The sequence below is a fragment of the Triticum urartu genome, chromosome 1 (genome assembly GCF_003073215.2).
Source record: "Triticum urartu cultivar G1812 chromosome 1, Tu2.1, whole genome shotgun sequence".
NCBI lineage: Eukaryota > Viridiplantae > Streptophyta > Magnoliopsida > Poales > Poaceae > Triticum > Triticum urartu.
Window position 1 is genome coordinate 39,317,500 of NC_053022.1, and position 12,538 is coordinate 39,330,037.

General features: G+C 47.2%; 1 protein-coding gene across 1 annotated transcript; it reads left to right on the forward strand.

Annotated features, from left to right (window-relative positions):
- The first annotated feature begins 7,107 nt into the window (after positions 1 to 7,107).
- On the forward strand, positions 7,108 to 10,668 carry LOC125545411 (glutamyl-tRNA reductase 2). Its single transcript, XM_048709340.1, has 3 exons — positions 7,108 to 7,569; positions 8,868 to 9,109; positions 9,223 to 10,668. The coding sequence occupies exons 1-3, from the start codon at positions 7,359 to 7,361 to the stop codon at positions 10,354 to 10,356; spliced, it is 1,587 nt and encodes a 528-aa protein (XP_048565297.1). The 5' UTR covers positions 7,108 to 7,358; the 3' UTR covers positions 10,357 to 10,668.
- The last annotated feature ends 1,870 nt before the right edge of the window (positions 10,669 to 12,538 follow it).

The following is a 12,538-nucleotide window of genomic DNA, read 5'->3' on the forward strand; positions in this document are numbered from 1 at the left end:
TCCTATAACTATTGCCCTACTCCGATGTACGCCGCAATACTCACCTCCCACCCAACTGCTTGCCTTAGATCTCACTTAGTCTGCCATTTCATCGCCCACTACTAGGAAAAGGCCTACTAATGGCGCACCAGTTTTGCCTACTAATGGCGCATCACTGGTGCGCCATTAGTATCACGCCACTAGTATTTTTTACTAATGGCGCACCACTGGCTTTGGTACACTAGTATGCCTCTCAGGGGCCATATTTAACCATGTGCTTTGGCACACTAATGGCGCACTGCGGATGGATGCGCCATTAGTATACTTGGCATAGTAATGGCGCACTCTGTAGTGATGCGCCATTAGTATGAATATTAGGTTTTATTTTTTTTACTTTTTTGATTTTTGCACATGTTACAAAATATATTATTTGACAGAATATAGACAGTAGCACACAGCAACAGCAGATTCATCGAATACAATAGAAGATTAGTCTCCGAATACAATTCATCATATTAGTCTCCGAATTCAAAAGACCGAACAAAGATAAAACATTACAAGCCTCGAGACCGCGAGTATCAAGTTTGTCGGAAGTAATACTAATCCTAACAAGTTTTACTAATCATCATCATACAACTTCTACTCGTTATTCATAACAAGTCATACGATCATCATCTTGATAGTCATCGAACCAACCCTACTTAATTGTTCTTAGCACATGATCATCAGTATTAGGCAGGACCTAAATACCCTATTTAAGCTAAAATAGCATAAAACAATATAGACCCTGGCTCTCCATTATGGAGAATGGAGAACATCCTGTCTCCAATTCTTGCGCTTCGCTTCCTTTTGCTTCCAAGAAGCTCCTTACGACTGTACATACATTTTTTCCATCCTTTCATTTTCATGTCTCCACTTCTTTTAGAAATCTCGTATGGACAGTTGAGATTCGTAGGACGACTTGGCTGTATGTTCAAAACATTAACACTACCTTTCTGATACATCATATGAGGCACACAATTCTCTGGGATTATCTGTTGAAAAACATAGTAATAACTTCATAGTTAGCAATGATGTACTAGTTTTAGAAGTATGCAAAAGATGCACGAATGTCGTAATAGTAAAAATCTTACCAGGGTATCTCCATGGTAGTTACCGTAGTTGAACACATGCACTAGTGGCATGTATTTACCATAATGTTGAGGAGTTTGATTGTGGATAATGTAATTCTCAATGTCAGTACAAAATCCGACCAGATGATTTTTCTCCTTGTAAGTTGTTAATTCGGAGCCATCGGTGTAGTGGGTTTTGTCTACCATCTCCCGCACATTCTTTGAATAATAAAAATAAGCTGTCAATGGAAATAAGCTGTCAACTATTTTGAAATAAACAATATAAATTAGCTAATAACTATGTTTGAGAAACTCACATAGCGGTAGAACTGGAGGCGTATCAACAAGGACCCAAATGTCCATATTGTCTTGGTTGATGTCAGGATTACCAAGATCCATGGTGATAAGCATACCCTCATCAAAACCATACATCTTGCAAAATGCTTCCCAATTTTTGCAACCAAAATGGGTTACGCTCTCAGAATTATATAGATTTACTTCAAAGTCCACATCGTGATGAGTCCTTAGGTGAATTTTCTTTGTTTCAGAAATTTCATGGTCTTCAAAATCCATCCTCTCCAAGACATAGCGTCTTGCATGGCATGGGATAAGCTATACTCGAATTGTAAAAGATGAAAATTACACGTTGAAATAGTTGAAGTCATGCTTAATTATGAAAATAACACTTGTCGTCGTTGTGTACCGTTTCAACTTCGAAGGTCTCCTCGAGCTTAATGCTGAAGCGTCGATCATCGTCCAGGTGAGGCATGTCGCACAGACCTCGATCGTCGTGGCACCAGTAGCACTTCGCTGGGAGACTTTCATCGTCCGATGATGATGACGACATATCCTACGTTCATAATTCAAAAGTACGTCATTTAGGGTTTGTCGACACCGAGGCATCCTAAAAGCTAAGCTTTTATCATTTAGGGTTTGTCGATGCTGAGGCACCCTAAAAGCCTAAGCTTTCATCATTTAGGTTCTTATCGACACCGAGGCACCCTAAAAGCCAAGGTTTTATCATTTAGGGTTTGTCGACGTCGAGGCACCCTAAAAGCCTAAGCTTTCATCATTTAGGTTTTGTCGACGCTGAGGCACCCTAAAAGCCTAAGCGTACATCATTTAGGTTCTCATCGACACCGAGGCACCCTATAGAAGCGAAGTTAAGTTTTCATCATTTAGGGTTTATCGATGCTGAGGCACCCTAGGTTGGGCCTAATCACTTGGCACTAATCACTTGGCTCTATTGCCACCTATGTTGGGTTTATCATCTAGGGTTTATCGATGCTAACGAGAATTCTAAGTTGGGCCTAATCACTTGGCTCTATTGCCACCTATGGTTTAATGCAGCAAGAATGGCGGGGCAGTTGATCCTACTTAACTAAGTAGTAAGATACCCCGGCCAATGCATTAGTCGCAAGTACCCCATATGTCCTATTTTTAGCAAAGTCATGCTAAAATTCACGGAAAATTTCAGCATGACCTTTGCTGAAAATAGGACATATGGAGTACCCGAATTTGCCGGAACGGAAGTTAATCGACATTCCGGCAAACTCAAGGGCCTCTCGGGGTACCTGCAAATTCATCACGACACAATGGTCGGAGACAAAACCCAGCCACAGACCATATGGTCCTCTGCTTTCATATGGAAAAAAATCAGCTCAACTTATGTGAGCTTCCATTCCAGATATAATAGGTCACCAAACAAAAAATCATCCAGATATAATGGTACAGCAAAGAAACAGCTTAATCCATGCCTCAGCTTATGAACAGTCATTACTTCAAATATAGAAGAAGGAACAATTTATTTGTGACATAGTTACAAATGATGACAGAATAAAGCAACACCCTGCACTAGCCTAAAAACAAGTGAAGTTTCACCCATATAAGAACAACTTTATAAAATCAGAAAAGTTGCTAAATTTTTTGTATCCTTCATATACACTGGAGTACAATGCTTTATAATGTTCCATCATCATTACAGAAAATTGACAATTGTCCATAACAGTTAACTGAAATTTTTGCCTCATAGCTTGGGTGGTTTAAGTACTAGGAGACTTTGTAATGTGCAGTACAGGTGCAGTAACAGGCAATAAAACTGTTACTCCAACTTAACGAAAACAGAAAACAGAAAACTGGAGTACTCAACTTGGTACAGGCAACTTAATTTACTTGAATTCAGGGTACATGCAACTTAACGAAACCCCCAACTTGGTAGAACTATTATAGCCCCTTAAAAATTGATTATGATCAAGTTAGGTCTACTTAACGAAACCCTCAACTTGGTAGAACTAATATAGCGCCATATGCAACAATTGATTATGATTATTCAGGAGTATTTCACTCGAAGACAAGTGAAGCTGCAACATTGTACTCCAGTCAAATCAGGGTATAGTAAGCTTGAATTTCAGGATACAGTAAGTTTGAATTTCAAGATAAAACACAAATAAAGTTCAGTATAAATCATCACAGGAGTCTTGCTTCAAAATGCGCATGCAGGATTCTATGTTCGCCTCTGTTTTCGAGTTGCTCGACTAGTTGCGACTAGTCGTCGAGTCGCACTGGCAGGGTCGACTCAGCCCGGCGACTGTCGAGCGACTAGTCTCGACTAGTCATGACTAGTCGTGTTTTCTGGGTTGAGCGACTCAATTTTTTGGGCCCCATCTGTCATATGTTTTTATTGTATCAAACCACCACCTGGAAACCTAGATCGAACATGTTCCCCTCCCCTCGACCCAGCCCTCTCCTAGGCAGCCGCCGCCGCCGCCCATGGTTGCTGGCTTGCTGCTGCTCCCCCGGTTGCTGCTGTTGCTGGTCTGCTCCTCCCCTCCTCCCCTGGTTGCTGCTACTAGTCCGCTCCTCCCCTCATCCCATGGTTGCTGCTGCTGTTGGTCTGCTCCTCCTCTCCTCCCCTGGTTGCTGCCCTCGACCTCCCCTGGTTGCTACTGTACAAATTTCTTACTAATTTGTTCCCTGGATAATTCCAATTCCTTGAGAACATGAATAAAATCAAAATTATCCAGAGGTATATCAACACCCATCATTGATGCTCTAAACATAATCTCCTTAGCTACTTAATTTCCCAACCCTAGCTACTTAATTCTCCAACCCCTTTTCTTGTCCAAAATTCTCCAACCCCTAACCCTAGAACACATCAAAAGGAAATCAAGAGGGGGAAGAGGGGGAAGCGGCTCGGGTGCTCACTGGGGAGGTCGAGGGCGACTCGGGGTAGCCGGAGCTAGTCGAGGCGGCGCGAGGGCGGGAGGACGTCGAGAGCGCGGGCGCGGGCAGAGGAGGGACGGCGAGGGAGGCGGCGCTCGGCTCGAGGAGGCGTGGGGCCGGTGACGGAGACGGAGGCGCGGGGGCGGCGGCGGCGTGGGGGCGGCGACGGAGACAGAGTCGCGGGGGCGGCGGCGTGGGTCGGGGCAGCGGGGGGAATTAGCTAGGGGGGCGAGGGAGAGGGATGAAGGGGATCTGGCGAGAGGGAGGGAATTAGCTAGGGGAAATCTTACTAATGGCGCACCTACGGTCGGTGCGCCATTACTAATCTTTTTTTTACATAGCAATGGCGCACCAGGCAGAGGTGCGCCATTAGTAATCTTTTTTTACATAGCAATGGCGCACCAGGCAGAGGTGCGCCATTAGTAATCTTTTTTTATATATAGCAATGGCGCACCAGCCAGAGGTGCGCCATAAGTAATTTTTTTTGTTGCATGTAATAATTTTTTAGAAAATGAATATGAATATGAAACAGTAATATTTTTTTATAAAAAAAGTAATAATTGTTGTTTAACAATAATTGTAGTCTACACTTTTTTATTATTATTTTTTTTAAAATGAAGAGGGGAGAGGAGGCGCGGGTGGGATCGAGATCGAGATGGAGGGGGAATCGAGATCGAGATGGAGAGGGATTGAGATCGAGTGTCCTCATAAATATTCAATATTTTATCATATTGAATATGAAAAAATATCATCAAATTTGAAAAAATATTCATGAATTCAAAAAATGCCCATGAAATTTTAAAATATTCATGATATCAAAAAGTGTCCATGAAATTTTAAAAATATTCATGATATCAAAATATATACTAATGGCGCACTTCTACAGGGTGCGCCATTAGTAGTTTAAACTAGTAATGACGCACTGTGAGGCGGTGCACCATTAGTAGTTTTGCAAAAAAAAAAATAAAAAAAATTCAATACTGGCGCACTCCCTGTCTGGTGCGCCATTACTAGTTAGAACTAGTAATGGCGCACTTCGGTAGGATGCGCTATTAGTATGTATGTAAAAATGAAAAAAAAATTATCGCTAGTGGTGCACCTGTTTTCTGGTGCGCCATTAGTGTCTTCCACACTAATGGCGCATCACCAACTGGTGCGCCATTAATATATAGTAGTGGCGCACTACTTCCCTGGTGTGCCATTAGTGTCAATCCTATCTATAGCCATTTTCCTAGTAGTGGCCCGTCCCTAGCCCGAGGAGGCCAGCTCGCACGAAGGAGGACCCCTCGACACCCCTTGCTGCCCCACAAATACAGATGAAACATTTTGTTTAGGGGATTAAGGGGTAGCTAGCAAACCCCTTACATGACCTTTTCCCTAAATATGACCCCCAGCCCCAAAACTCCCCCATCTGCTCATTTTTAGTTCAACCATGGGCAGTCTGAGTGAAAAGCCGCCTGCAGCCTCCCGCTTCCTCACAATCTCCCTACCCGACACCACTATCCTTATCCTCACCGCCAGCCGCCCCTTCCCCGATGACCGAAGGAATGGAAATGTCGTCCCCCGCCACACCCCTGGGCACCATCATCGGTGCCAAAGACCCACCAGCGGTCATGAACACAAATTCGACATGCATTACCACTGAAAGAACGACGACAAGGGAGGAACATCATCGACAGCACATCGTCGCCGATGGTCATCGGTAGTCGCTCCGCCGTCACAGTCGTGCCATCCTTGCCTAAGCCGTCCGGCAAAAAGGACCGTCGGCCGTAGGCTAAGGCGGTTGGCAACACGGCGGTGGCGGCGATAAAGATAAAGAGGCTGTTTGGTTTGCGCCTATATCTGCCTTGCCAATCACGGGCTTGCCAAATAATTGGCACAGGATTTGGGCGCCCATGCCTTGCCAAAAAGTTGGCTACGAATTGAACTAAGGCTGCTGTGAGGGTGCGGGCGCACCAATTTTTTGGTCTCCATCCAAATGAGCGCCCAAGTTGGGTCAACGGCTAAAATTTTGGCATGGCGTCCAAGGCACTGATCCAAACAACCCCAAAGAAGACCGCGGCCACCCTGACGCTTCCCCCTCGACCTACTGTGGTGTTGGGGAGTACTAAGCGGCGTCCTGCGGCCGCACCGTCACCCCTCTCACCTCCGTCGGCCGGGGACGAGGTGGATTCGGCCGATACCACGAGCACACACTTGGGCTCGATGACATTGCGATGTCGATGCCATGTACTCAAACGAGAGAAGCCGAGGCGGTGAACTGAGATCGAGGAGGTCGAGGAGAGTGAGTAACCAAGAGGAAGAGTAGGGCGGAGAAGTGCAAGATGGAGGAGGACAAGGCTTTTGTGCGGAGCTTGGGCCAACATCTTTCTTGTTGTCACACGTTCAAATTGTCTATGTGCTGTGTTGAAATGTGATCAACGAGACGAGGGACCCGACAAGACGAGGCGCCGAATATGCCGCACAGGATGGTGACCGCCGGGGCCGGGGCCGGGGACGGCGGACGGAGTGTGGCCAGCACGTCGACACGCTGGGCCATCGCCCCGCAGATGCGGGCGTGAGACGGCCATGCGAACCCGTGTGCGTGCCCACCACCCGCCAGGAATCCGCCGTGTCCCCACTGACGAGAGAACGGACCCCCTCCGTCGCCAGCGATCCGCCGCGGCGTCGATAAGGGGAGCGGATAGCGCGCGGGCGCCGCAGCCAATCAGCGGCCGGAGGCCAGCACGCGCCCCTCATCCCCTCCCGGATTCTCTTCCACGGCTTAACCCAACCCCCACCCCCACACCCAACCCAACACGCGCGCGCATTACAAAATTCGCCTTCTTCCTCGCAGACGCTCGCGGCGGCTCATCCTCCCTCCGAGAACGCGCGCACCGGCCGGTGGCGGAGAGAGGGGGAGGGTGAGAGGAGCGGCCGTGTAAGGACCTCTCCGCGCGCTCTCCGGTTTTATCTGTCTATCTGTATCATCAATCTGCCTACGGTTCGTGGGCCGGGCTGGGAAGGGAGGAAGGCCGCCGCTGCATTTTCTTGGTGGTCTGATTGATGATGGCGGGAGCGACGTCAGCCACGGCCGCATTCGCCGCCGCCGCTGCCGCCAGCGCCAAGGCGCACGCCGCGTGCCCCTGGGCCGTCGCCGCCGGCGGCCGGAGGCGGTCCGGCGTCGTCGTGCGCTGCGACGCCGGCGGGGATGCCCAGGCGGCGTCCAAGGCGGCCAGCATCACCGCGCTCGAGCAGTTCAAGATCTCCGCAGACCGTGAGTCCCCCTTCCCCCTCCTCCAATTTGACGGATACGATGTAAGATTGTGCAGGTTTAGTTTTAGTTTGGTGGTGCGCGCATTAGGGAAACTGCATTGTTCTCCCCCAGTTTTGCTTTGATATTTGTGAGCACATGCAGTATTCTTGATCTATCATTACTAGTAATTACTTGTGTTCACAGCCTGTCTGTTCAGGTTTACAGAACCAAAGACAATTGGACCTAGAGATTGTGTGATATCTCGAGGAAAACCTCGATTAGTTTTCTTTTTCTGCACCGAGTGTCGAAAGGTTCGCGAGTTCTAGTGGTAACTCATCTAGGAGGCACGCACTTCACAGATTGATTGGCAGACCATTAGCACCACAGTATGGTTGGTATAGGAGCTTAACAAAAAATGTGTTAAATTAGTGTTTGTTGCAGCCTAAATAAAGGAGCCTGCCTACCTGACTAAAATTGCCAATTACTAATAAGATCACACAACATAACAAGTTAAGAATGGACAGTGGCTGTTGCATGCTTCAGGTATCAGATATTGACCAATTACAGGAAAAAAGTGGGTTCAGCTTCTCTTTGTTGTTTTGTTCTGTAACCTGAGTCTCCTGCCCGCTAAAACTTCAAGATTCGAGATATGCAGTTACTTGATTCAGAATGCATATGTGTGCGACTCCACCAGTGTAAGCACACAATATACCCCTTATATAATTACAACATATCAAGAAATCATTATGTGGTGAAAGTAGCTGTTAAAGGAGCGGAACCACCGACGCATCTTTAATCAAGATCAGCTCCATCTAGTCGGCGTGGCGACCCTTGCTCATGAGGACTTTGCCCCGTGTAGCTTGGCTTTGCTTGTACACTAGTCCGATCGCCCGTAGAAAGTTGCTTGTTTGTTTTGGCTTAGGAGGAGGATGTTTAAGCACTACTTTTTCTTCCTACTCAAGTGATTTCACTTTTCTGCTTATTTTTGCTTGCTGTGGCATAAACTTCCATGCGGCGATTTGTGCTAACGAACTTCCTCTCCTCGTTTGATGAATGAGCAGAGCTCTTGCATCTGTGCTTGAAAAGGGAAATTTGTTATGGTGCTTTGTGCTAACAAACTTCTTTCGTCTTTCCCTTCTTTGTGCTTGCTTGCTGTGGCAAGCTGTGTAACAAACTTCTTTTCCTACTTTAATGAATGGGCAGAGCTCTGGCATCCTTGCTAAAAAAATGTTATGGTGATTTGCAGTCATCCGTTCTTTCATTTAAAAAAAGAATGTCTATTTGCAGTATGTGACAATGTCTTTTATTTTCACTATCAGGGTACATGAAGGAAAAGAGTAGCATCGCTGTGATAGGCCTCAGTGTGCACACAGCACCAGTGGACATGCGTGAAAAGCTTGCTGTTGCAGAGGAACTATGGCCCCGGGCTATTGCAGAACTCACCAGTCTGAATCATATCGAAGAGGCTGCTGTTCTTAGTACCTGCAACAGAATGGAAATATATGTGGTGGCTTTATCGTGGAACCGCGGTATTAGAGAAGTAGTAGACTGGATGTCAAAGGTGAGAGTTATTTGATCAAATGCTTGTTTGCCCTGCTTAGCTCTTTTTGGTTGCTCAAGAGCGCAGTATATTCAATGAAGCTCTAATGCTCATCATGCTGTTCTTTGTTGCAGAAAAGTGGAATCCCTGCTTCCGAGCTAAGGGAGCATCTCTTTATGTTGCGTGACAGTGATGCCACGCGCCATCTGTTTGAGGTATCCGCTGGGCTCGACTCTTTGGTTCTTGGAGAAGGACAGATCCTTGCTCAAGTTAAACAAGTTGTTAGAAACGGGCAAAACAGCGGAGGCCTCGGAAAGAACATTGATAGGATGTTCAAGGATGCAATCACGGCCGGAAAGCGTGTCCGCTGCGAGACCAACATATCAGCTGGCGCTGTGTCTGTCAGCTCGGCTGCGGTTGAATTGGCGATGATGAAGCTTCCAAAGTCCGAGTGCTTGTCAGCCAGGATGCTTTTGATCGGTGCTGGCAAGATGGGGAAATTAGTGGTCAAACATCTGATCGCCAAAGGATGCAAGAAGGTTGTTGTGGTGAACCGGTCGGTGGAGAGGGTGGATGCCATCCGCGAGGAGATGAAAGATATCGAGATTGTGTACAGGCCTCTTACGGAGATGTATGAAGCCGCTGCTGACGCCGATGTCGTGTTCACAAGCACGGCATCTGAGTCCTTACTATTCACGAAGGAGCATGCGGAGGCGCTTCCTCCTATTTCTCTTGCCATGGGCGGTGTTCGGCTTTTCGTCGACATATCCGTCCCAAGGAACGTCGGCGCCTGTCTATCCGAAGTGGAGCATGCACGGGTATACAACGTCGACGACTTGAAAGAGGTGGTGGAAGCCAACAAGGAGGACCGTGTGAGGAAAGCAATGGAGGCCCAGGCAATCATCACCCAAGAACTGAAGCGGTTCGAGGCCTGGAGGGACTCGCTGGAGACGGTCCCGACCATCAAGAAGCTGCGGTCGTACGCCGACAGGATCAGGGCGTCGGAGCTCGAGAAGTGCATGCAGAAGATCGGGGAGGACAACCTGAACAAGAAGATGAGGAGGTCCATCGAGGAGCTGAGCACGGGCATCGTGAACAAGCTCCTCCACGGCCCGTTGCAGCACCTGAGGTGCGACGGCAGCGACAGCCGCACCCTGGAGGAGACGCTCGAGAACATGCACGCCCTCAACAGGATGTTCAACCTCGACACGGAGAAGGCGGTCCTCGAGCAGAAGATCAAGGCCAAGGTAGAGAAGACCCAAAGCTGAGGACTGTCCGTCTGTATATCTATCTACTTATACCACCCCACCCCCAGATAGAATGTCGCTATATTCTAATCCCAGTACAGTATTTTTTTTTATCCTCCACTTGCTGCTGAGTTCTTCTTGTGCCGTGAATTAGCCATGGCAGCCTCCAAATGTGTTGTAGAGGGAGAGGAGCGGCGAAGCATGTTTGCTCCGAAACTGCCTGCCTGTGTACATTAGTTACTGTGGCTGCTGTGGTTAGAGCCCAATTTTCAAGCTGTACTATAATACTTACTCTATTGGACGAAATAAACAGGATGCATTCGTTTTGCGTTAGCTCCTGCATTTGAAATGTTGAGCATTAATAACATTTTCCGAACTCTGAAGGTGCTCGGTCTGACTCCTTTCTTGAGTGTTATCGGGAGCGTTCAGATGTTGTCTCCCTATGAGGCCAAAGTTGCTCCATGATCAGTTGGCCGATTATCCTTTTGTTGGATCAATATATCAGATTTGCTATTTCACATCTAGATGTGAAATAGCCATCTCACATCTAATGTCTGAGCCGTTGGATCTAGCCTCTGTAAGATTCGCGCAAACGCAGGCTCGCGACTCGTTTGTCTCGCGCGTGGCCCGTTCCACGTCGTTGTTAGTTGGGGCCGGGTCGTGTTTGTTTTTCTCTCTCAGATTTTTGGGCTTGGGCCTCTGTTTTGCCTGTCCTCGCCTTGCATTCTTCTGCAGAGAGCGCCCATCGAGTTTTCCCTCTCGCAACCGCCGGTGGATGATACCACAAAGATTAATCTGGACGGTGCTTTCTCTCCGGGTAACTCCTTCAGTGGATGGGGCGTGGTGGCTCGTGATAGCTCCGGTTCTGTCCTCATTGCCCGAGCAGGACGTCAAGAGCAGGTTTTTGATGCCTTCGGCGCGGAAGTCAATGCTCTGGCGGCGGCCGTGACCACAGCGGCTGAGATGGGGATTGTCCGGGCCAACTTCGAGACGGATTCCAAGCTGCTGGCCGAGGCAATGGATGCCCATCGTGTTGATTCTTCGCCTTATGCAGCAATCATTGAAGATACAAAGTACCAGCTCAAGATGTGGTTTTCGAAATGGAGCGTTAGCGCATGTAGACGTACCATGAATTCTGTGGCTCATGAGTTAGCACAGATTGGATGTAATTGCCCACCGAACACGTGTGTCGAGTGGGATAACATTGTACCGCCCAAAGTGGCTGCTTGCGTGTCGGGCGATATGCCCGTCCGTCGTTGATCTATAAAGCTTTGCTTTCCCTCAAAAAAAAAGAGCTTCTCGCACGCGACGGTGATTTTGAAGAGGGAGAAGGGAAGAGGGGGTAGAGACCCGGTGAATTAAGTTTCTCTTCTTGATTCTTGTAGTTTCTTTTCGATTTTTAGTACCATTCCCCTCTGCTTGTGTTGTATGTACCGCATGTTCTAGGGTTTGTCTCCGATCCTCCAGATTTTCATCTGCTTGTTAATGGGGATCCTTCTGGCCTCCCCCCCCCGTGAGGGAAGGGAGATTTTTATCAGTGGTCTTGGATCCACGTAGATGTGAGGGAGGAGGGTTTTATCAGTGGATTTGAACTATCAGTGGTAGTTTTGTGTGTGTTCAGTGGATTGGTAGGTGGTAGTTTATCTGGTTTTTCATTTTCTTGTCATTTTTTGCTATATTCAGTAGAAGTAGAAGTAGGTTCTCTGTGTTTGCAGTAGCTGATTAGGTTTTGATTGTACGAATTGAGGTTCAAGTTGTTTTGTTGGTTGTACGAATTGAGGGTTAACCATTTTTCTTAAGAGGATTAGGTGTGGGGAGCACTTCGCAAGGGTGCGTTGTGTTCCAGATGAGTTCCCAGAACTGTACTAGTAGGATATTTTTTCCGACCATATACTGTTGTTCTTCTTGATACTGTTGTTTGTAGATTTGTCTTTTGTTTTTGCCTGGCTCCGCGCCCATAGCTAGTAAGTAAATTTTGTGAGACTGGTGACACATTCAATTGGTAATTGTTTGCTTTTCTCGTCGTATTTTTTTAAGTAGGGGTGAACTAGTCATTTGATGGTTAACTGTTTTTTGTGTGTGTGTTCTGTCGTGATAGATTGTGTTCCATTTTTCCTAACAGATCAAGTAGGACTTTTCTCACATGTGGATGTTTATCTGTCAGGGTATATGCTTGTACTTTCCAAGGTCGTATATAACCTTT